Raw genomic sequence first — 20,857 nt, 5'->3', positions numbered from 1 at the left:
AGGGTTGGGGGAGCTCCATGCCTCAGAGTATCTCCACTTTAACCCCTTCCTGGGCTCAGTGTTTGGAGAGAACGGGAAGGAAGCTCAGCCCTGGCCATGGGCTACTCTAGCCAGTCAGTTACAGCCCAGCCCCCAGGAGCCCCCTTGGACTGCAGGAGAGAGAGTCACTCATCGCACCCAGAGAGGAAGTGGAGTCCAACCGAGGAAGCGCCTCCCGGCAGCTCTCAGACATGAGGTCCCAGGTGACACAGTGTGTCAGGGTGGACCACACGGCATCCTCCCAGGCTGTCTGCTGGAATCCAGGGTCTGGTTAGGGGCTGCCCACACTTCGGGGCCCCGGGCGGGGAGTCTCAGTGCACTCCTGCAGGGTTGAATGTGCCCTCTGTCCACACCGCACAGAGCATGGCTGTCTGGCCGGGGCGCGCCCCTCCGGACAGGCTCGCCATTGTGCAGACCCTCAATCCCAGCAGCTGTCCCAGGCCTGGGAGGCTGCGGGTGCAGACACAGCTCCTCTCTCTTCTGGCAGCTGCTCTGGCTTCCTGGGACAAGTGCTGAGAGGAGGCCTCACCCACTGCCATGTGTCTGGGGGCTGGGGCTCCATCCTGGGGCCAGGCTGAGTGGTCAGGGCCACAGAGCTGCAGGGGACAGAGTGGAGACACCACCCCCAGTGCCTGCCTCCTGGCCCCACCCTTCCCCGCAGCTGCCCACTCTATTTAAGGTATTCCACAGCTGCTCGGCACCCGCTGCATTCCCAGACCAGCCCTCCTTTCCTCTCACCACTGCAGGGTACTTGGCAGGCAGCTGAGCAGGCCACCAGGGGAAGGGTTCTCTTCCTGGGCCCTGCAGCCAGGCTCTGTTCTCTGGCCCCACCCTGTCCCACCATGAAGGAGACACACCTGGCCTGGCCGCTCCTCCTCCATTGATCCTCCTGTTCCCCCAGCACATGGGGGACTTCCTGCTCTAGACCTAGGTCTGAGAGGCTCGGAGAAGGACGGTACTTGTTCTTAGAGGGGGAAAGAGAAAGAGACCCAATCCCAAAGTAAAAGGGGACCTGGGTGCCCTCTGGAAGCAGCTCAGGAAAATGGGAGGAGGTGGGAGCAGCGGGACCTTCTGAGTAAGGCAGCCCGGCAGGAATATCGGTGCCTTCTGGACACCCGGCTTTCGCCCCTCCAGAAGCAGAAGCACACAGCCCCACACAGAAAAATCCTGCAGGCTCAGGACCCCAGGCATGACACGATCCAAACTCACTGCTTCAGCAGACACCAGTGAGTCCCTCGACGCTTACCAAGGCCCCCTGCCTCACACCTGGTACTGGACGAACCTGCAGACCCTGCCTCAGGGAGTCCACAGTCCAGGGACAGGCTCAGAGCCTATGTGGGGTGTCCTGTAAACATGGGGCCAGGAGCCGTGCTGTCTATGGGGCCCTTCCTCCCTAAATCACGGCAGTCACGCTCTCCCCAATTTCACAGTCCCTGATCCCCACCAGGAACTTCTGGGGCCTAAGCAGGTGTTCCTCCCTTGCAGGCTGATACCCACCCTCCCCACCCCCGACTCAGGCTCAGCTCTGACCCCACTTTCCCCAAAGCCACCTCTTCAATGCTCTGCGTTGGGTGGTTCCAGGGAGCCCTGGGCTTTGATTAACCCTATACTCAATGCTGTACTGGCAGCCCTGCTGTCTGAGCTGAGATTGCTCCCTGTTCTGTCCCCGGAACACAGGGCCTGGTGCGGACCAAGTATGCGAAGAGCCACGCCCACCATCATCGGCTTTGGGGGCCTGACTCCCAGCTCCCTCAACGCTCCACCCACACGACAAAGATTTCCAGACCCTCTGGGTCACAGGAAAACTACTGAGACATGCTGCCATGTCTACCCCGCCCCAATTTTACACCCATGGTCACAGCGGCCCCAGCACCACCGTGGACTCCCTTCTTGGTTCTTGGGGTGGGTGGATACATGAGCGCTCAGCCCCCAGCCACCTCTGCAGATGCCTCTTTGACAAATCAAGAAATTGAGGCTGGGAGGGGTGAAGTGATGGTTCAGAACCAGTTGGCTCATGGGGCAGAGCCGGGACATGCCCAGAACTGAGCTGGGCACCGGGCCTGGCCTCCCTCTTGCCCCCAGTGAGTATCCTAAGAAGGCAGAGAACCAGACCCACGGACGAGCACTGAGCACCTGCCTTATAAGGCAGCTCTGGAGAAACTTGGCTGGTGTGGCTGAGGAGTAACTCTGGTGGGGGGTGCTCTGAGCCAGCGGCCAGCCCTTGCAGTCTCAGTCCTGGGTGCTGCGGCCCAGCCTCGCCCCATCCAGAGGCACCCATGTGGGGGGCAGGGAAAGAGCAGGGATCCGGGAGAGGAGGCAAGGCCGTCCCCACCCAGAGCCTGAGAGGACCAAGGATGACCCCAAAGGACAAGGGTCCTGTGGGAGGACAGCAAGGAGGGTGCCAAGTTCAAGGGCAGGGCCAGAGCCTCAGAAACCAAGAATCCACCGCACCAGCATAAAGCTCAGACCTCACCAGGCCCTGGGGCGGAGGAGCAGGCAGGGAGGCCTCTGCCCTCTGTAGCTCCTCTCTTCCTCTCCCTCCCCTTCAACCATCTAGGTGCCTACACTCCTTCCTGAAATGCTGACCCCTTCCAGAACCCCCACACTGAAGCTGACACCCACCCACTGAGCCCTCCAGCACGACCTCCAGAGGAGACACCAGGTGCCCTGGGGGTAAAGTTGACCAGGAAAGTTTCTACTTGGTCCCTAGGGATGTCCCAAGGGGGTCACTACATCTCTGCAAGAACCACAAAAAAAGCCATCCCCCATCTCACCACCAGTGGCTCACTCCTTCAGCATAATTTCACGGCATACCTATTATGTCCAAGTCACTTACTTGGTATCTTACAGGATTTCTTTTTTTTTTTTTTGAGACAGGGTCTCACACTGTCCCTAAGCTGGAGTGCAGTGGCACAATCTCAGTTCACCGCAGCCTCAGCCTCCCGTGCTTAGGTGATCCACCTCAGCCTCCTGGGTAGCTGGGACTACAAGCGCGTGCTACCGCGCCTGGCTAAGTTTTTGTATTTTTTTGTAAAGACAGGGTTTCTCTATGTTGCCCAGGCTGGTCCCAAACTCCTGGGCTCAAGCAATCTGCCTGCCTCGGCCTCCCAAAGTGCTGGATTTACAGGCATGAACCACTGCACCCGGCCTCTTACAGGATTCTTTGTAAAAAACCAAGACAGACTGGGCACGGTGGTTCACACCTGTAATCCCAGCACTTCGGGAGTCCTGGGAAGCCGAGGCAGGTAGGTCACAAGGTCAGGAGTTTGAGACCAGCCTGGCCAATATGGTGAAACCCTGTCTCTACTAAAAATACAAAAGTTAGCCAGGAGTGGTAGCCCGCGCTAATAGTCCCAGCTACTCGGGAGGTTGAGGCAGAAAAATCGCTTGAGCCTGGGAGGCGGAGCTTGCAGTAAGCCGAGATCACACCACTGCACTCCAGCCCGGGCGACAGAATGAGACTCCGTCTCAAAAAAAAAAAAAAAAAAAAGAGAAGCAGAGGTCAGGGTTCAGGAGGTCAGGGCAAAGGGGTTGTGAGGAAAGGTGTGGGAGACCAAGGAAAGACCAAAGCAGGAGAAGCTGGGAAGCAGAGAGGTGTGAGCTGAGCAGGAGAGTGAATCAACCATGGCGGGGCCTACGGTGAGTGAGCAGGGAAGGCTCAGGATGGGAAGAGATCTCAGCAGTGCTGTGCTTTGGGGAAGTCAGTCTGGGAGCAATTCAGCTGGGCCCCAGGAGACCCTGCCCTGTGCCTGCGGCTCTGGGGTGGAGACAAACCACAGCATAGACGCCCTCCCGCAGGCAGAAGCCAAGGGGCTGGGCATCTGCTGAGAGGGCATGGAAACTCCCTCCCTGATCCCTTTCCCTATGGTGCCAGCTGGATCCCTGGTGCTCAGGGTTCAGAGGGGCCATGGAGATTGGTCAGAGCTGTGCATGTGGGGGCTCAGGGAGCTCCCAGCCCAGCCCACATGGAGGGGCAGAAGGGGATGGGCTTGCTGGACCTGCAGGAAAGATGGGCAGGAAGCCGAGTTGGAGAGAACTGGATGTGTGTCCAGAACGGTTGTGACACAGAGAGGAAGAACGGAGAAGCAAGCAGGTGGTGCCTCAGAGGAAGAGCTAGTGGGGTTCAGGCCTGGGTCCCCCAAGAAGCCACTCTCATTGGATTTCAAGAGTACCCCTCCATGGGGAAGGCCTTGCCCTCATCTCTCCCTGCCTTTCCTCCACCCGGACTTGCTTAGGCCCTCAGGACTGTCAGCCCAGCCCACGGACCTCTCCACGCGGGCTGGACTCCCACCTGCACAGGTCCCCATCCGGGGGTGGCCGGGTCTGGGATGCTGATGGTTTTCTCTCATGCCCCGGCTCCAACACGTGCATCCTATTCCATGTTGAAAGCCACCGTTCCCCACAGAGCACCAGGCTCCTGCCAGCTCTGAACGCTGCTGCCTCCACGTGGCCTGCCTTTCTCTCCCCTTCCTGGCCTGATGACATTGCACTTCCACTGCTGGGGAAGCTCCCTGGGCACTCCTTGTGTCCCAGCCATCCTGCTCACGGCTCAGTGAGCTCCAGAAAGCAGAGCCTGCAGGACGTGTCCCTGGGTCTGGCTCCCAGTGCAGTCTCTGGCACAATTTAGGGGCTGAGCTGTGTCTGCCCTTGTACATCCCCATGGACATCCCCCAACCCGTCTCCCAGAGCCAGGACCATGTCTCTGCATCCAGCACCAGCCGTCACCAAGATTTAGACGGCCCAGTGACAACCGCCTCCCCAGCCACATCCTGTTTGACTCAGCTGAGTGTGAACACATCAAGCCAGGAGGTGGGTGTATCCGGCACGTCAAACAAAGGTCCTGCACCAACAGAAGGCTGGGGAGGAAACAGCCTCCTGCCACTCTGCAAACTGCCCGTCCCTTTGGCCTGACACCATGCCACTGGCAGCCACTGTCACTGAGTCTGGGCGGCCGGGGCAGGGTGGCTCTGCAGAGTCAAGCTTAAGAGAGATGGCAGAGGGAACACAGACTCTCACACTGAGGGCTGGAAAGGACATTCCAAGGCCCACTAGCCTCTGGCTACTCAGTGTGTTCCGACGCCCCCTCTGTAGGAAATGCAGAGTCCCAGGCCTCAGACCTGCCGAGACCAATGTGTGCTCCACATGCCCGTGAAAGCATGAGGAGCACTGGTCTCCCCCTGACCCACACCCTCTCCAGGCCCCACGTCCTCCCAGCCCCCAAGCCCACTGACCACTTGAGAACTCTCATTCAAAAAGAAAAACCAAAAAGGGGTTGGATGGCTCATGCCTATAATCCCAGCACTTTGGGAGGCCGAGGCAGGAGGCTCATTTGAACCCAGGAGTTTGAGACCAGCCTGGGCAACTTAGTGAGAACCTGTCTCTACAAAAAATTTTAAAATTTAGCCAGGCATGGTGGCGTGCAACCTGTGGTCCTAGGTACTTGGGAGGCTGAGGTTGGGGGATCACTTGAGCCCAGGAGGCAGAGGTTGCAGTGAGCAGTGATCACACCACTGCACTCCAGCCTGGAGGACAGAGAAAGACCCTGTGTCAAAAAAGTCAAAGAAGATGGAAAGTAGGGACTTAGAGAGATGTGGAAGCAACACAAGGGTCCACCTATGGAGGAACAGCTACACAACACAGGTGCATCACACAACAGAATATTATTCAGCCTTTAAAAGGAAGGAAATTCTGCCCCATACTACAGCATGACGGATGAACGTTCAGGACGTCATGCTGAGTGAAATGAGCCAGACACAAAATGGGCCATTATTGTATTTTTCCACTCACACAAGGTTCCTAGAGTGGTCAAATAAGTTCACAATAAAGACAGAAAATAGAATGGTGGCTGCCAGCAGCTGAGGGAGGGGCATGGTGAGCTTGTCTAACGGGGACAGAGCTCATTCAGGGAGGATGAAAAGGGTCCCGGAGATGGACAGCGGTGGCAACTGCAAAACACTGTGAATATGCTGAATGCCACGAAACGTACACTGCAAAGTGGCTAAAACTGCACATTGTATGTTGTGTATTTCACAATTAGAAATAAGAAGAAAAAGGTAAATCAAAAACCCAGACTGTACTGTTCGTCCAACCCTAAGAAGGCTTACTGAACATAGTATACTGAGTTCGGATCCTGTGCCCAGAATCGGACCCGGCTCTAGAGGGGCTTCTAACCCAGCTGGCACCTTAACATAGCCCCATGGAGCCACGATCCCTGCTGGGGCCAGGGGGCACGCTTCTGAGAAGAGAGCCAACTATGTCCCACAGCCTGGCAGTTCTGAACAGGCCCTGCGTCCCACAGGACTGGCACCAATCCCCTGCCCGTAAGCTCCACGTCAGCACAGCTCTGGGCTTGAGCCCTCCCAGGACACTGCTGGAGCCCCATGGCCTCTCTCCTCTCACCAGAAGGGCATCCCCAAATAAAACTGTGTGCAGCTATCACAGAGTCCCTGGTCCAGGAACCCCTTCCCAGTGCCCTGAGAGTTTTGTCCTGCAGACTAAGGTGCTCCTCATGTTCCCCTCCCTCTGCCACGACCATCCCTCCTGGGGGAGGAGGAGCAGGTCATGAGCTCCGATGCAAGCCTCGGGAGGCATACGTCCCTCCTCCCTTCCCCAAGCCCTCGGACTCTGCTGGGCACATCCAGGCAGCCTGCAATTCCTCAAGCAGGAGTCACCGGAATGTGACAGCCCTTCCAGGGGTCTCAACCCCACCCTGTCCCACACCCCTGCATGAGCCTGCCCTGGTTCCTGCATGGCTCCTCATTCTCCAAGTCTCCCAGGCCCTCCAGGGACACACAGCAGACAGAGGTCCTACCAAGGCCCATGGTGACCAATAAAGGAGGCTCCTTGAAACCCAGAGAATCTTTCCAAACTCTCACTCAAGTCCCACTTGGAGCATCCTGGCATGTTCCCATCAGGCAGAGAGAGCCACAGCCACCTCTCCTGAGCTTGCAGACTCCCACCCCCATGCATTCCATTCTTTCTGGGTCTCCAGGGTAGCATCCCCCACCCATATCCAGCTTCTTCCTCCAAGATTCTGTGGCAAAGCCAGCAACCAGGTCCCCATCACCACCGCATCCAAGACCCAGTGCTCTGCGACTCACCCTCCTGGCTCCGGGGTGCAGCCTCAGCCACAGGGGCCTGGGGCTTGGGCTCCAGCCTGCTCTGCAACTGAGACACGGGGGCGGGCTCTGAATTCTCCAGGGTCTGGGCTGGGCTGGGGGCGGTGAGCGCCTCAGCAGGCTTGGGCATCTGGATCTCCACCCTCTTGGGGGCTGCGTCGGTGGCAGGGGCAGTGGGCACCTCGGGGATCTTGGAGGCGGGGGGCTCCATCCTCCGGTGGGCTGACTCCTGGGGTTTGACGAGGGTGATCTCCGTCCTCCGAGGAGCCGGCTCTGGCGTCTTGTGGCCCAACACCTCAGCCCTCTTGAGCCCAAATCGGGACGGCCCGATGGCCCCGGTGTTCTCCACCTGCTTGGATGAGATGTCAATGGACAGCTCGGTGCGCCGGGACACCGGCTCAGCCGCCTTGGGGCCCGAGAGCTCCACCCTCCGCAGGGATGCCTTGGGGGAGCGCTGGCTTAGGGAGTCCACATGGCGGGCCGAGGGCTCTGAGTTCTTCACGCCCAGGTCCTGGAATTTCTGGGTGGAGCTGGCCACAGTGGCTCGGAGTAGGGGAGTCTGGACCCTCCGGGGTGGGGTGGAGTTGGGTGTCTCAACCTCCTCGACCTCAAAAGATCTCTTCAAGGCTGAAAAATAAAGAGAGGGAGTACAATTGGTGAGTGGACGGCTCAGGAACACTCCGGCATGTTTCCTGCTAAGGAGCAGCAGAGGAAGGCAGGCAATGCTGCGCTGAGGGCCCCGGGGCTCTTCCTGTCCTTCACGTCTCAGCAAGCAGAAGGGACAGCGTCATCCTAAGACACCCACAGCAAGCGAAAGGGACAGCCCCATCCTAGGAGACCTGTCATGAGTTCTGGGGCAGAGATGCAGGCTGGAGCAGGAAGACGCTGCCCATCGTGTCTGGCCATGGCCACAGTGCAAACCACACAGCCTCCCCCTCCAGCTACGTCTACACAGGAACGTTCTAGTTCCAGAGAAGACTTTTATTTCCTTCTTTTTTTTTTTTTTTTTTTGAGATGGAGTCTTGATCGGTTGCCCTGGCTGGAGTGCAATGGCACCTCCTGGGTTCAAGCAATTCTCCTACCTCAGCCTCCCCAGTAGCTGGGATTACAGGCACGGGCCACCATGCCTGGCTAATTTTTGTATTTTTAGTAGAGACGGGGTTTCACCATGTTGGTCAGTCTGGTCTCAGCCTCCTGACCTCAAGTGATCCACCCACCTCAGCCTCCCAAAGTGCTGGGATTACAGGCGTGAGCCACCACGCCCGGCCTTGATTTCCTTCTTGTCGCAGCTGTTTTTATCCCTCCTCACCTCCAGCCAAGGCACACACCCAGACACCAGCAGCAAACACCTCTACCACCAGCCACAGTGGGGGACACACCTCCAACAATAAGTGACCACAACTGTAACCAATCAGAACCACAGTGAGGAGAAAACCCCATCAAGGACACCAAGAGCGGCCACTGGAGCTTTCAGTGCCGGCGAGGCGCCGGGCTTACCGCGCTCATCACATCTACAGCCGCTCAACCCTGGGACGTAAAGAATACCAACACCCCCAGTACAGATGGGGAAAGTGAGGCACGGGGTAGACCAAAGCCAGACTGTACATCAGGCTGATACCAGAGCCCAAGGTTCTAACCACTTGGTTGTCCGGCTCCCCCAGCTGAGTCCACAGGAACCAACTTTCTCAGTCTCAGCCTCTCCTGCATCTTCCCATCCAATACTTCAAACCCATGCAGTGATGCCAGCCGCCCAGCTCCCACCCTGCAGCCATCCTGCCTCTTGGAGGCACCAGGGTCTGCTCCCTCGGAGGCAGTGGGGATGGTACCTGGGAAGCTGCCACCTCCACAGTCCCCACAACCGCACTCCAAATGAGAGCCAGCTGCTCCTGGTTATTAGGGCCAGAGCAGGGAGGGGCCCACATGGCAGGCACATTCACCAGCTCCTTCCCTAGGCCAGGCTCCCAGCACAGCTCCCCCAGCAAAGCCCCCCTGGAGACCCACAGTGCCTTCCCCAGGCGCTCCCTGCCTCACCAGGCCAGAGTCCGGGTCTCATGGGATCCCACCACTGCCTCCCCTGCCCACAGGAAAAGGGATGACAGCTGGTCCCCAGCCCCTAACAATAGCTCTCCAGGACCATTTCAGTGCCTTCCCCTCACCTGTCTCTCTTCCTCCAAATGCACTCTGGCACTGGGGAGGGGAAGAGGAAGCCCAACCCCCTAATCCTGGCTGCTTCAGCTGCCAGCTTCCTGGGCAAGGCACTCCTGTGGGCGCCCTCTCTAAGCCATGGGCACCTCTCCTTCTTGGTGGACACAGACAAAATCCTGGGTCACTAAGCTCAGCCTCCACCAGAAGCTGGGCAAGGAGCCGCATGGACTCCAGGGAACTCTCAGTTGTCCCAGGCCCTGTCTCAGCTCCATCACTGCTCTAGAGCATACGGGCCTGGCGTGGCCAGAGCTGTTCACTTCTCAAGAGAGTAGAAATCTGGATCTTTATATGATATCTCCTGATCCTTAAACGCTGGCATAAAACAAAACAAGCCCTTTTTAAAACACCAAGCAGCCTGGCTGACATGGTGAAACCCCACTTTACTAAAAATAAAAAATTAACTGGGCACAGCGACGCTCATCTATAGTCCCAGCTGCTCGGGAGGCTGAGGCAGGAGAATCGCTTGAACCCAGGAGGCAGAGGTTGCAAAGCTGAAATCATGTCACTGCACTCGGCCTGAGCGAGAGAGCGACACTCTGTCTCCAAAAACTAAAACTAAAAATAAAATAAAACACCACAGGGCCAAACAAAATCAAACCCACAGGCTGTATTCGCTTGTGGGTCCAGCCATGACCTCTGACTGATCGCATGGCTGCAGGGCAGCAGGATCCTGAGCCCCAGGATCAGGGGTGTGCCAGGTATGGGCTCCCACCACGGTGCCACTCCGCCCCTCTGCCACTGCATGCAAACTGCTGGCTCTGTTCGGATTCTGCAGAAGCCCCAGGGCTCCAAGGGAAGATTGAATGTCCACTTCTACCAGCCAGAAAGCCCAGAGTTCAATGCCCAGAACTGAATGTCATAAGATGGGCTTACCTAGCTCATTACATCTACACCCGCTTAAACCTGGGCTGTAAAGGATATTATTACCCCCCATACAGATGGGGAAAGTGAGGCATGGGGTAGACACAGAGCCAGACTGTACATTGGGCTGATGCCAGAAAGTGCAAAGCTTAATGCCTGGGTCCTCGTGTGGTTCCCAGGGCCTCCCACGGTCCTCTGATCTGCCCCCTGCCTCCTGAGCACTGTACAAACTGTCCCCACATGGTGTGCCGCTGTCTTATGGGCGTTGTAGAGCAGAGGCCAGCTTCCAGGTGTCCTCAACATCCTTCCGTGTGGCCAAGTTGGAGAACAGAAACTAGACAAGAGAAGGCCTTGTCCCAGGTCCAACCCAAGAAAACAAACGACCTTCCCTGGGAGATCCGTTGAATCCCTCCTTGGGGAGTCCCCTTGGAGACACCCCCCAGCGGCCGACTCATGATTCAGGACCCTGCACCAAAGCAAAGCCCTCCCTGGTGTGAGCTTACAATTGAGTCTACAGTGCGGATGCAGTGATTTATTCCAGCCAGACCAACACGCACAAGCGGATCATTCTAGAACCAGAGCCGGCCCCTCCCCTAAGGCACTCCTCCTTCCTCCAGTTGTCTGCGTGGCTGGCGCCTCACCACCTTGGCCATCTGCGCAAAATGTACATGTGTGCCGGTCCCCAGCCGTCCTCTCATCTCTTTCAATGCTTGGTGTCTTTTCATGGATGGGTCCCTCCGTCCCCACTGGCTGGCCTCTGTGCTTACTGTCAAGCTCTATGATCTATCTGGGTGTTCCATCTAGCACCACCCCCATGCCCACTAGCTCTAAGTAAGCTCTGAGAGAGCAGGGGCTGTTCCCCCCGCAGGGACCACCCCACCATCAGGGCGGCGCTGCTCAAAGGTGGGTTTGTTCTAGATAACAGCCAGGAGATCTCGCAGCCTCCAGAACTGCGAGAGAATACAACTGTGTGCTGGGAGAACAGTGAGAACAGAAGATGTCCCATTCTGGAGGTGTCCATCTTCCCCAAGGAAACCATGTCCCAGCTGGAATGTCAAGAAGGTGACACCTAAACGAAGAGGTGCCCACCCTGGCTCAGGCCATGCCCCCAAACGAGCATGCCACCACCTCCTCCTCCTCTTCTTGTGAATCCTCCTCAAAGCCAAGCCCACTCCAGCCCCCTTCCCAGGGGGGCTGGCCTCCCACACAGTTCACACCACCCCCTCCCCACATCATCCTGGCCATGTCATGACTGTTGAGATTGGCTGCAGGGGGTGTGTTTGGGCTCCCTGGGAACAGAGTTGAATGTCCTCTACTCCATGACACCATGCCTTCACGAGGCCTCAGGTGCTTCTAGAAAACCTACTAGGCCAAGGCGTGGTGGTTCACGCCCGTAACCCCAACACTTTGGGAGGCCAAGGTAGGCGGACTGCTTGAGCCCAGGAGTTCAAGACCAACCTGGGCAACATGGCAAAACCCCGACTCCACTAAACAATACAAAAATTAGCCAGGGGTGGTGGCATATGCCTGTAATCCCAGCTACTCAAGAGGCTGAGGTGAGAGGATCACTTGAGGCCAGGAGGTCAAGGCTGCAGTGAGCCATGATCACACCACTGCACTCCAGCCTGGATGACAGAGTGAGACCCTGTCTCAAAAAAAAAAAAAAAAAAGGCTGGATCACAGAATAGGCACAAGCCCTGAGGGAGCTCCCAAGGAGAAGGGACACACTAGACCTTCACCCCCATTTCAGCCTGCGAAGATTCACTTTCATCTGAGGTTCTGTAAAGGGTTGACTAGTGACCCCCAAAAAGACATGTCCAAGACCTAACCCCAAGAACCCACGAATGTGACCTTATTTGGAAAAAAGGTCTTTGCAGATGTGACTAGGGATCCCGGGATGAGACTATCCTGGATTTTGGATGGGCTCTAAATCCAGTGCTCGGTGTCCTTAGAGGAGAAAGGCAGAGGGGGACTCGGGACACAAAGAGACACGGTGGAGAGGGCTAGGTGATGACAGAGCAGAGACTGCAGAGATGCTGTCGGAGCCAAGGAGTGCCTGGGCCAACAGAAGCTGGAGGAGGCAAGGAGGGGTCCTCCCCTCAAGCTGTCGGAGGGAGTGTGGTCCTGCCAATACCTTGATTTCAAACTTCTGGCCTCCAGAACCACGAACGAATCAATCTTTGTTGTTGGGCCACTTGGTTTCCAGCAATATGTTCCAGCAGCGCCAGGACACTCACAATGAGACCCTTGGGAAGATGAAACCCCTAGGCTGCACAGTGGCCCAGGGTCAGTCTCGTTGGTGTGGTCACCCACTCTCCAGCCCAGCCCCAACTCCACCACAAACACACTCGACAAACGGCCCACTGTGGGCCAACGGACACGTGGCCACTCCAGAGCTGCCGTATCAGGAGCCCAGAGGAGTGAGAGCTGCCTCCTTCCCCCTTCTTGGAGTTGCACAAAAACCCCAGATGGTTGGAGAAGTCATCGGAGGAATCACATCACTCTAGATTCTTGTTTCATTGCTGGGATATTTGGCGATGAAACAAGACCATCCCTGCCAGGGATGCCTCATGGGCAAACGCCTCCCCACGGAGGACGCTGTGAGTTGTACCCAGCCGGGAAACATTAGGAGATGCCTGTCACCAGGCTGGCAGAACAGGGTCCCCCGGAATCTCCTCCCCCATCAGAGTCCTAAAACTACGCCCTGGGTCCTGCACTCACACACAGTCGCCCCTCTCTTCCCAACGTGCAGACCTCCTGGGAAGCCCCTTGCCACCACCCTCACGGGGAAACCGGCATAACCCACCCTGGGGCAGGTCCTCGTCACTTTACTTGTCTCCATCTTCCCTATGGAGGGAGAGGCAGTCAAGGGGTATCCCCATTAACCTACAGAAGCAAGAGTGTTCGTGAGCTTGTCATTTTGCAGATTTTAGACCCCTATGTGACTGCACAGATCCGCAGGCCCGACAGGGCACATTCAAAGGACCCACGTGGTAGGCAGGCACACCGGACAGCTTCCTTCTCTGTCCGCAAGGAGTTAATGCAACCGAAGGACACAGAAGAGGCTCCCTGCTGAGCATCACAACTGTGGACCGTGCACAGTGTCAGAAAGATGCGGGGCCAGGTCATGTTGGCAGGGTCCCCATGCTGCCACTGGAAGGTAAAACAGCGTCACCCCAACCACAGGGCAGGAGGCTCCCACCTTTGCCAGCCGTCTCCTTCATCTGTGAATTCAAGTCCCCTAAAGGCAGACTCCAACCTCGCAGGCTCCCAAAAGCCTCCCTTGGTCCCTTCTCCACTCCCCACCGATCTCAACTTGCTCCAAAAGCCTGAAGACTGTTCGTGTGCTTGGGCCCGCTGCTGGGAATTTATCCCAAGGAAATAATCAGAAGCACAGAAAGATTTATGTACGAGGACACTTGCATCAGCATTAAACTCACAAACCCTGGAAACAATCCGGGTTTCCGCAGATTTTCTAAACCCATATGTCAAAGGCCTGCACCGTCATCAAAATCACATTTCTGAAGATGAGAAACGCTGAGAATATTAAGTAAAAATAGCAGGATACAAGATGTATACGAAGATCCTAATTCCATTTCATACACACATGTGCAGTTTGCACGCACACACGCACTCGCACCCGCGCAGAAAATAACCATCTCTGGATGGAATGAACGGTGGTGGGTGTTGTTCATTACAATTTCCTGCCTTCTGAGATGCTTCTACTACGCGGGGATCACTTAGCATTTTCAGGGAATAAAACCATCAATATTGTTCTTAAAAAACACACCTTGGTACTGGCTGGGCACGGTGGCTCACACCTGTAATCCCAGCACTTTGGGAACCCGAGGCAGGAGGATCGCTTGAGCCAGGAGTTCAAGACCAGCCCGGACAACATGGCAAGACTCCATCTTGGAAAAATAAAATTGAAAAAAAAAAAACCACACACACACAGACTTTGGTGCCAACAAGCTGGAGGGTGTGGATAACTGCACGCTGGCCCATCCCCATCCCCACCTCTGGAAACACATCTCACGGCCCATGAAGGGCATAGGGCTTCTCCTATCCTCAAGCACCTATGGTCTCAGCTGCGACACAAAAAGAGGCCACAGTGGGCCGTCCTCCAGATGCAAACTTTCCCCTTCAGGCCCATGCGGGGGTCGAAGCAGGAGCAGCCTGGATCTGGGCCTGTTTAGAGAGGAATGTGCCGCACAAGGGACCATTGTTAAGGCCCGTGCTCTGGCAAACCGCTCCCAGCTCCCGAAACCAGATCAAGCACTTCCTGGTGCACATATCAGGCCTCAGTCTGGGGAGGGGATACCAAGCGAGCCACAGGGCCCTGCTCCAGCCTGGGACAAATGTCATGCAAAGAAATGCCAGAGCCTAAGGTCAGAACAAACTCATATGCAGCTCAGCTCTCATAGGAGGGAGCAACGTGGCCTCTGCCCAGGCCAGGGTAGAATTCTGAGCTCAGGTTCCAGGAACGTTAGCCCTGGTCAAACTGGGTCTCCTCTGAGCAGCAGCAGGTTCCGTCCCTGAAGAAACACTGGCTACCTGGGAAGCAGGGTCAGGGCTGAGGGAACCCAGACAGACAGTGCCAGGGAGCAGGGAGGCACCGCCCTGTACGCTACCCTGAGCCTGCAGGAAAAAGACACAGGAAAACCTCCCCTGGCAGGTAACGCCCCATAACGCTTAAGATCTACAGAGCGAGTCCAGCAGCATGTACGCGTGGGCATGCTCCTTGTCTTCACTCTCCTGTGATGCTGGACCTTGGCACAGGTCCCTGATGTGTGCAGGGTGGGGTGGGTAGTCGGGCAGGGCCTTGGCGCTGGCAGAGCGGGGTCCAGTTGCGAAGGCTCCTTTGCCTCCTATTTATCCAGGACTTGGGGGATGAGGGCCAAAGGCCTGGTGTGCCTTCGAGGAGCTTAAGGACCACCCCAGGGCTGGAGACAGGATGTATGGACCTGGACCTGCACAGGGACTGTGCTCTTTATTTCAGGGCTCAGAGCAGGAGATCCAAACAGGAGAGTGACATAACCACAGTCTACCCTGAGCCTCAGGGTCCTCAGTGTCACCTCCTGTAGGAGGTGACAGGGTAATAAGGTGCCCCTGAGGCCGGGCACGGTGGCTCTTGCCTGTAATTCTAACACTTTGGGAGGCCGAGGTGGGCGGATCACCTGAGGTCAGGAGCTCGAGACCAGCCTGACCAACGTGGAGAAACCCCATCTCTACTAAAAACACAAAAATAGCCAGGCGTGGTGGTGCATGCCTGTAATCCCAGCTACTCGGGAGGCTGAGGCAGGAGAATCGCTTGAACCCGGGAGGCAGAGGCTGTGGTGACCCGAGATCGCGCCATTGCCCTCTATCTGGGGCAACAAGAGCGAAATTGTCTCAAATAAATAAATAAATAAACAAATTAAGATGTCCTGGGTGCAGGCACGGCATGCGGCAAGAATGACTGTTGCTGGTGTAATTACCATCTCCTGGGTGTGGGGGTTGTGCATGCTGACATGTGTGGTCACCTTGCTGGTGGCCGAGGCTGTCCTGGCCTGCCACCAATCACACCCACTGACTTCACATGGCCTATTTCTGTGTCTCCGCCCAGAGCCCTTCCTAGTGCCTACGCCCTCAGAAGGCTGGAAGGAGTGAACAGCGCAGTCCTTGGCCAAGAACTGAAGTATAAAAACCCCAGCTCCCTTCCCCAACCCCAGGTGGGCCAAGGCTGGGGGCACGGTCTGCAGTCTCCCCCTGCTGTGCGGTATGGGGGCTGGGCAGCCACCTGTGGTCACAATGAGCTGATGAGGCACCCTTTAATGGCTGGATTCCCTGCCTGGCCCATTCCCACACTCAGGCATCCCCTGGTGTCCCCTCCCACTGAAATCCCTGTCTCAGGACCTGCTTCTGGAGGGACACAAATTAGCCCCACCCCTGGCCTGGGCTGCTTGGTGGAGGAGGGAGGTGGCTCCTGGGGCAGGTGGAGCAGGCTCCGGACAGGGAGGAGGACACAGTTGGGGTGATGGGGAGGGGAGTGTTCTCAGGAAGCAAAACAGTCCAAAAGGAAGCGCTTAAAAATAGGTGCAGTGAAGCCGAGCACAGCCTGCAAAGGGAAGCCAGGAAACAGCAGTGTCAGGGGAGGGCGGCCCCCCGGCTCCCCACAGGGAGCCACGTTTGTTTAGGGACAGGGACAACGTGAACAGAAGGTAGCGTCCACATCAAGGCGGAGGCGCTCCCTCCTCAGAGAGCCGCACCCCGATAGTTCAAACCTGCCGAGGGTCTAGGAGAGAAGAACTGGGGTGCCGCCACCTCCAGCTCGGTCCCTTTCCCAGTCCCCTTCCCCTCTGCCTTCCCAAGGCCAGGCCTGGCTGGGCCACGGTGCTAGCAGCTAAGACCCGCCTCCAGGGCCGGCCCAGTCTGCAGGAGGCCAGCTTGGTGGCCAAGGGTTACTGACTGCCCAGGCTTATCTGCACACGTGGCCTGTCGACTGAGGTCTGGGACTTGGGGGCATCATCCACACAGCCCCTGCTCCCTGACTCTCCAGTTGGATGCAGGCCTACATTTCAACACCCTGTAAGATTGCAATCCTACCAAGGGCCTGACTGGTGCCTCTGGACAAGGAAGAAAAGAACCATTTCCACCAAGCCCTGGATGGAGGTGCAGGAAGCGTCAACAGCATCCCTGCAAACTTCAAATGCACCAGGGGGGTCGGCACCCAGGGAAGAGCCACAGGAGGCCACTCAGGGTGACCGTGAGGTCACCCTGCCCCGTCTGACGGATTCTGATGACTATCTTTGCTCAAGGGTTAGGAGGAGGCGTCTTTCTCTCTGCCTCTGGCAACCCTGGGCCCGAGAAGTCCCAGGCACTCCGGGGGTCCTTCCTGCTCATCATAGCCCCACCCAGGAGGCCTGGCTCACTCCGCAATGATGATGTGAGAATGAGCAGGTCTGCCTCGTGCCAGAGCCTGTGGTTGGATTTTCGGCTGAGGCCAAGAGAAATAAACAAGCCTCCTCCTTCCCTCTGCACGCCACAGGAAGAGCAGCTTGCTGGCTGCAAGGGGACCCTCCACCCTGCCTATGGGGCACAGCGGCCCACAGTATTCCTTCCCGAAATGGAGCCCTGGCAGCCCTGGGTCGCCCTAAGACGGAACACAAAGGGGTGGGCAGCCGACCTCAACAGTCAGCCCTTGGGATTCCAAACCTTCTCTTATCCCCCAACTTTGTGATGTTAATTTCTCCCTGGATAAAGCTCTCGAGCAACCTGGCAAGCCAGCACCAGCTGAACCAGCCCCAGCTTGAACCAGCAGCTTTCCCGAGCCCAGCTACACAGCCAGAAGGGAAAAGAAGTCCTACGGATTCCTTTACAAGTAGTTTCCAGAATCTGCTATGGTGTCCGCAGGGGACACTGGCACCAACTCTGAGTTTACTAAACGTAGTGGTTTCAACAGTGTCCCCCAAAACGATATGTCTGAAGTCCTAACTCCTGGAACCTGCGAACATGATCTTATTTGGAAAACGGATCTTTGCAGATGTAATTAAGGTAAGGATCTCAAGGTGAGATCATTCTGAATTCAGTGGGCCCTAAATCCAATGGTGAGCATCTTCATAAAAGACAGAAAAGGAGAAAGACACACAGGCAGGGGGAGAAAGTCACGTGGAGACGGGGGCCAGAGATCAGAGATGGTGGTGATACGTCTGCAGGCCAAGGAACGCCGGGAATCTCCAGAGGCCGCCGGAAGCTATGTTTGTAAGCTCCCAGGTTGTGGCACTCTGTCACAGCAACCCCAGGATATAGACCCCAGGAACAGAAGACAGAAAAGAAAGCGGAGGAGGCCTTGAGCCTGCTGCGGCCACTCCCGCCATTCCGTTCGACTCCCTGAGTGTCCTGTCAATTCTGAAGCGCCTTCCAGCCACGGATTCACTGGTTCTGGAAAGGGGATATGGGTGGCCTGGAGCTGGTCTAGCCTGGCAGGAGGCAGCCTCGCCCCACCGTCAGCCATCAGCTCACACAGGCCCTTCACAGCAGGCAAGCGCATTGCCCCAGCCTCGGCCGGCCCTTCTCCTGCTGGGTCCCATCGGCCACAGAGCTTTTTGCTGTGTCTCCTTTGGCCCAAGGGGCCCATACCTCCAGCCTTCCTGGGACAATCCCAGCTCACATCTGTTGTCCCACCGTAGTCATTCAAGGGTCCCTTTCACTCCCAAGTGTCCCCTACGGTCGCCCTACCTGCGGCCAGAATTGTGCCCCACCAGAGAAGGGTCTTGGAGTAACCACACCCAGGGTCAGGGAGCCACCTCGTAGCTGTGCCAGGCACCTGGGACAGCCACGTAGCAGCTTCTGCTTCAAGCCATCTCTCTTTATGTGGAGCAGAACCAGGACCACAGTAAAGGCTCCAGAGGAGGCCACCACTCGCAGGGCCTTGGGTCCTGTTCTTGAAAGACAGCCTAGCCTCCAAGAGGGCCACAGCGACTGATCTGGGACGAAGGCCTCTCTGTGCCTGCTCCCCCCATCTACCGTGTGACCCTGGTTCCGGCAGCCACAGGGTCATTCCAGGCAGACTTTAAAGTCGCGCTAAGTTGCTGGACTTCCTTTTTTCTTTACTAAATCAGTTATGGGAATGGGAGCGCATCTGGCACACACTCAGACGTGATGCACTGGTCTAGCGCTCCCCCCACCCCCCACCCCCGGGTTGTAAACCAGCTGCTGGCTGCTCCACTAGGAGCAGATTGAGGGGAAATGGGCGGAAGCCGCAGGGGAAGAGATGTGAGGCAGATAAAGAGGAAGAATTTCCTGGCTGGGGTGGGGCCACCAGGGCCTGGGTGAGAGGGCCGCCCACCCTCCCTCCCTCGTGGAAGGCAGCAGAAGTGTGAGGACGGATCTGTGTGGGAGGGTCTAGGTGTGGCCTGCCTGGGGTTAGGAGAGGGACCAGATGACCTTTCAGGTCTCCTTGGGTCAAAGACTCCCTGATAAATGGCAGTGGCTGAAGGCAGGAGGGAGGCCCTGGGAAGTGACTGACTTCGAAAACCACAGGCTGCAGCTCTGAGGGCCTCAAAGGTTAAGTACAGAGTCCCCCAAAATGAGGCTTTCCTCAGCTTTAATCCACCCACGTCCTTTAGGTGCCCCCAGACACCCCGCCAGGGCCTCTCTGGCAGCTCTCCGTCCTCGACTCTGGAGACAGAGAAACGTGATGCTGGCTCCAGGTCTGTTCATAGCCCCTCGTCCTCACCAAAGGGTGGCCAGCCACCTCCTCAGCCCACCGCTTGCCCCTCCTTCCCCTCTACTCCCCACCCTCCAACAACAGCAGACACTTCCCCAAACACTCCTTTGCCCAAACCCCGGGCTTCACGCATGCTGCTCTTAGAAACACATCCCAGCTCCCCACAAGGAGCCAGCAAGGCTGTCCTGTGATCCTTTCCATGCATGGGAAGCTCTGCCGGGGACCAGGACCCGGGCCTGGAGACCCTGAGGAGCCCGTTGGCCCGTGTCTGTTCCGAAGCCCGGGACTGAGCTGCCAGGCACAGGCAGCATCGGTGTGAGGGTCCAGCCTCCCGGACAAGCTCTCCCTTGTCTGTTCCCAGACCTGTCACTGCACACACAGGTGGTGACCATTCCTGATCTGCCTGGGCAGAGAAGCCACCCCTCCCTCCCTCCTCATCTCATTGTCGATGAGGGGAAATGTTACAAGCACTTAAAAAATGCAAAAAAAAAAAAAAAAAAGAAAAAGAAAAAAGAAAAAGCCTAACACCAGGGGCCACTTGGCCCAGGTGGAGCCTCCATTAATCACGGGGCCCCAAGGCGGGCAGCAGATGGCCTCTGCCCGAGCCAATATGAGCTGCAGCCTAATTACAGGGGACGGTGACCCCAGGGAGCAGAGTTCAGGCTCTGTTCATCGCTGCACCCAGGAGCCAGCTGCTTCCCAGGCCTGCAGAGCCAGGGGAGAGGTGTGGGGGACCAGCACTGAATGACATGACCCAAAGCGCACCAAGCGGGGCTGGAGGTGAGGGCAGAGCCACAGTGGTCACAGAGCCCCCACGTGAACTTACACGGATCCGCCCGGTTTAGGTTCTGCTGAACTCCAGGGTGACGGAGACCTGGTCTCCATCCTCAAAGACATGAAGAGGTTGAGAAAGAAGAATCACAGATAAGAGGGGGTGGTGGGTCTGCTGTGTAGGAGAGGCCGCAACTGGACGCAGAAGATTCCACAAGGGGTAACCACAGAGAGGCAGGGCTACGAGAAAATGGGCTGCCGGCTGCTCCAAACAGCCCAGGGTGTGACTGAGGGGACTCTCGGACTTGGCCAGGGCCCCTCCTGCTCTGAGACGACGCACCTGGGAAACTCAATCAAGCCCAACTAAGAACTTGAAAAGCTCCCTGGAAACCTAGCGGGCAGGGCGGGCCCCTGGGGGGACCCCTGGTATACCCCGAGAGCCAGACACAGCCGGGGGGCCCCACACTTCAGCCCAGAAGACTCGCGATGGAGGAGGGGCCAGTAGCCCAGGGAGAAGCGGGCACTGAGACCAGAGGGGCCAACAAGAGAGGGGTCTGGGGTAGGGGGTAGCTGCTGAGAAGTCCAGGGAACGGCACCTGCCTTTGGAGAAGTGAAGCTCTGGGAATAGGGTTGGTGAAGGGGGGTGGGAAGGGGG

At 57.2% G+C, this 20,857-nt stretch overlaps 1 protein-coding gene across 4 annotated transcripts in view; it reads right to left on the bottom strand.

The window, feature by feature from the left end:
- SEPT9 (septin 9) overlaps nucleotides 1–20,857 on the bottom strand; it is a 243,329-nt gene that overhangs the window by 107,408 nt on the left and 115,064 nt on the right. For all 4 annotated transcript variants that reach the window (XM_011987313.1, XM_011987454.1, XM_011987377.1 and 1 more), the window contains one exon: nucleotides 7,140–7,784. In XM_011987313.1, the coding sequence (XP_011842703.1) occupies nucleotides 7,140–7,784 (645 nt within the window). The remainder of the gene's footprint in view (nucleotides 1–7,139; nucleotides 7,785–20,857) is intronic.

Source organism: Mandrillus leucophaeus, unplaced genomic scaffold (assembly GCF_000951045.1).
Source record: "Mandrillus leucophaeus isolate KB7577 unplaced genomic scaffold, Mleu.le_1.0 Scaffold1, whole genome shotgun sequence".
NCBI lineage: Eukaryota > Metazoa > Chordata > Mammalia > Primates > Cercopithecidae > Mandrillus > Mandrillus leucophaeus.
Note: the sequence above shows the minus strand (reverse complement) of the source record. Positions and strands in the feature narration are given on the sequence as shown.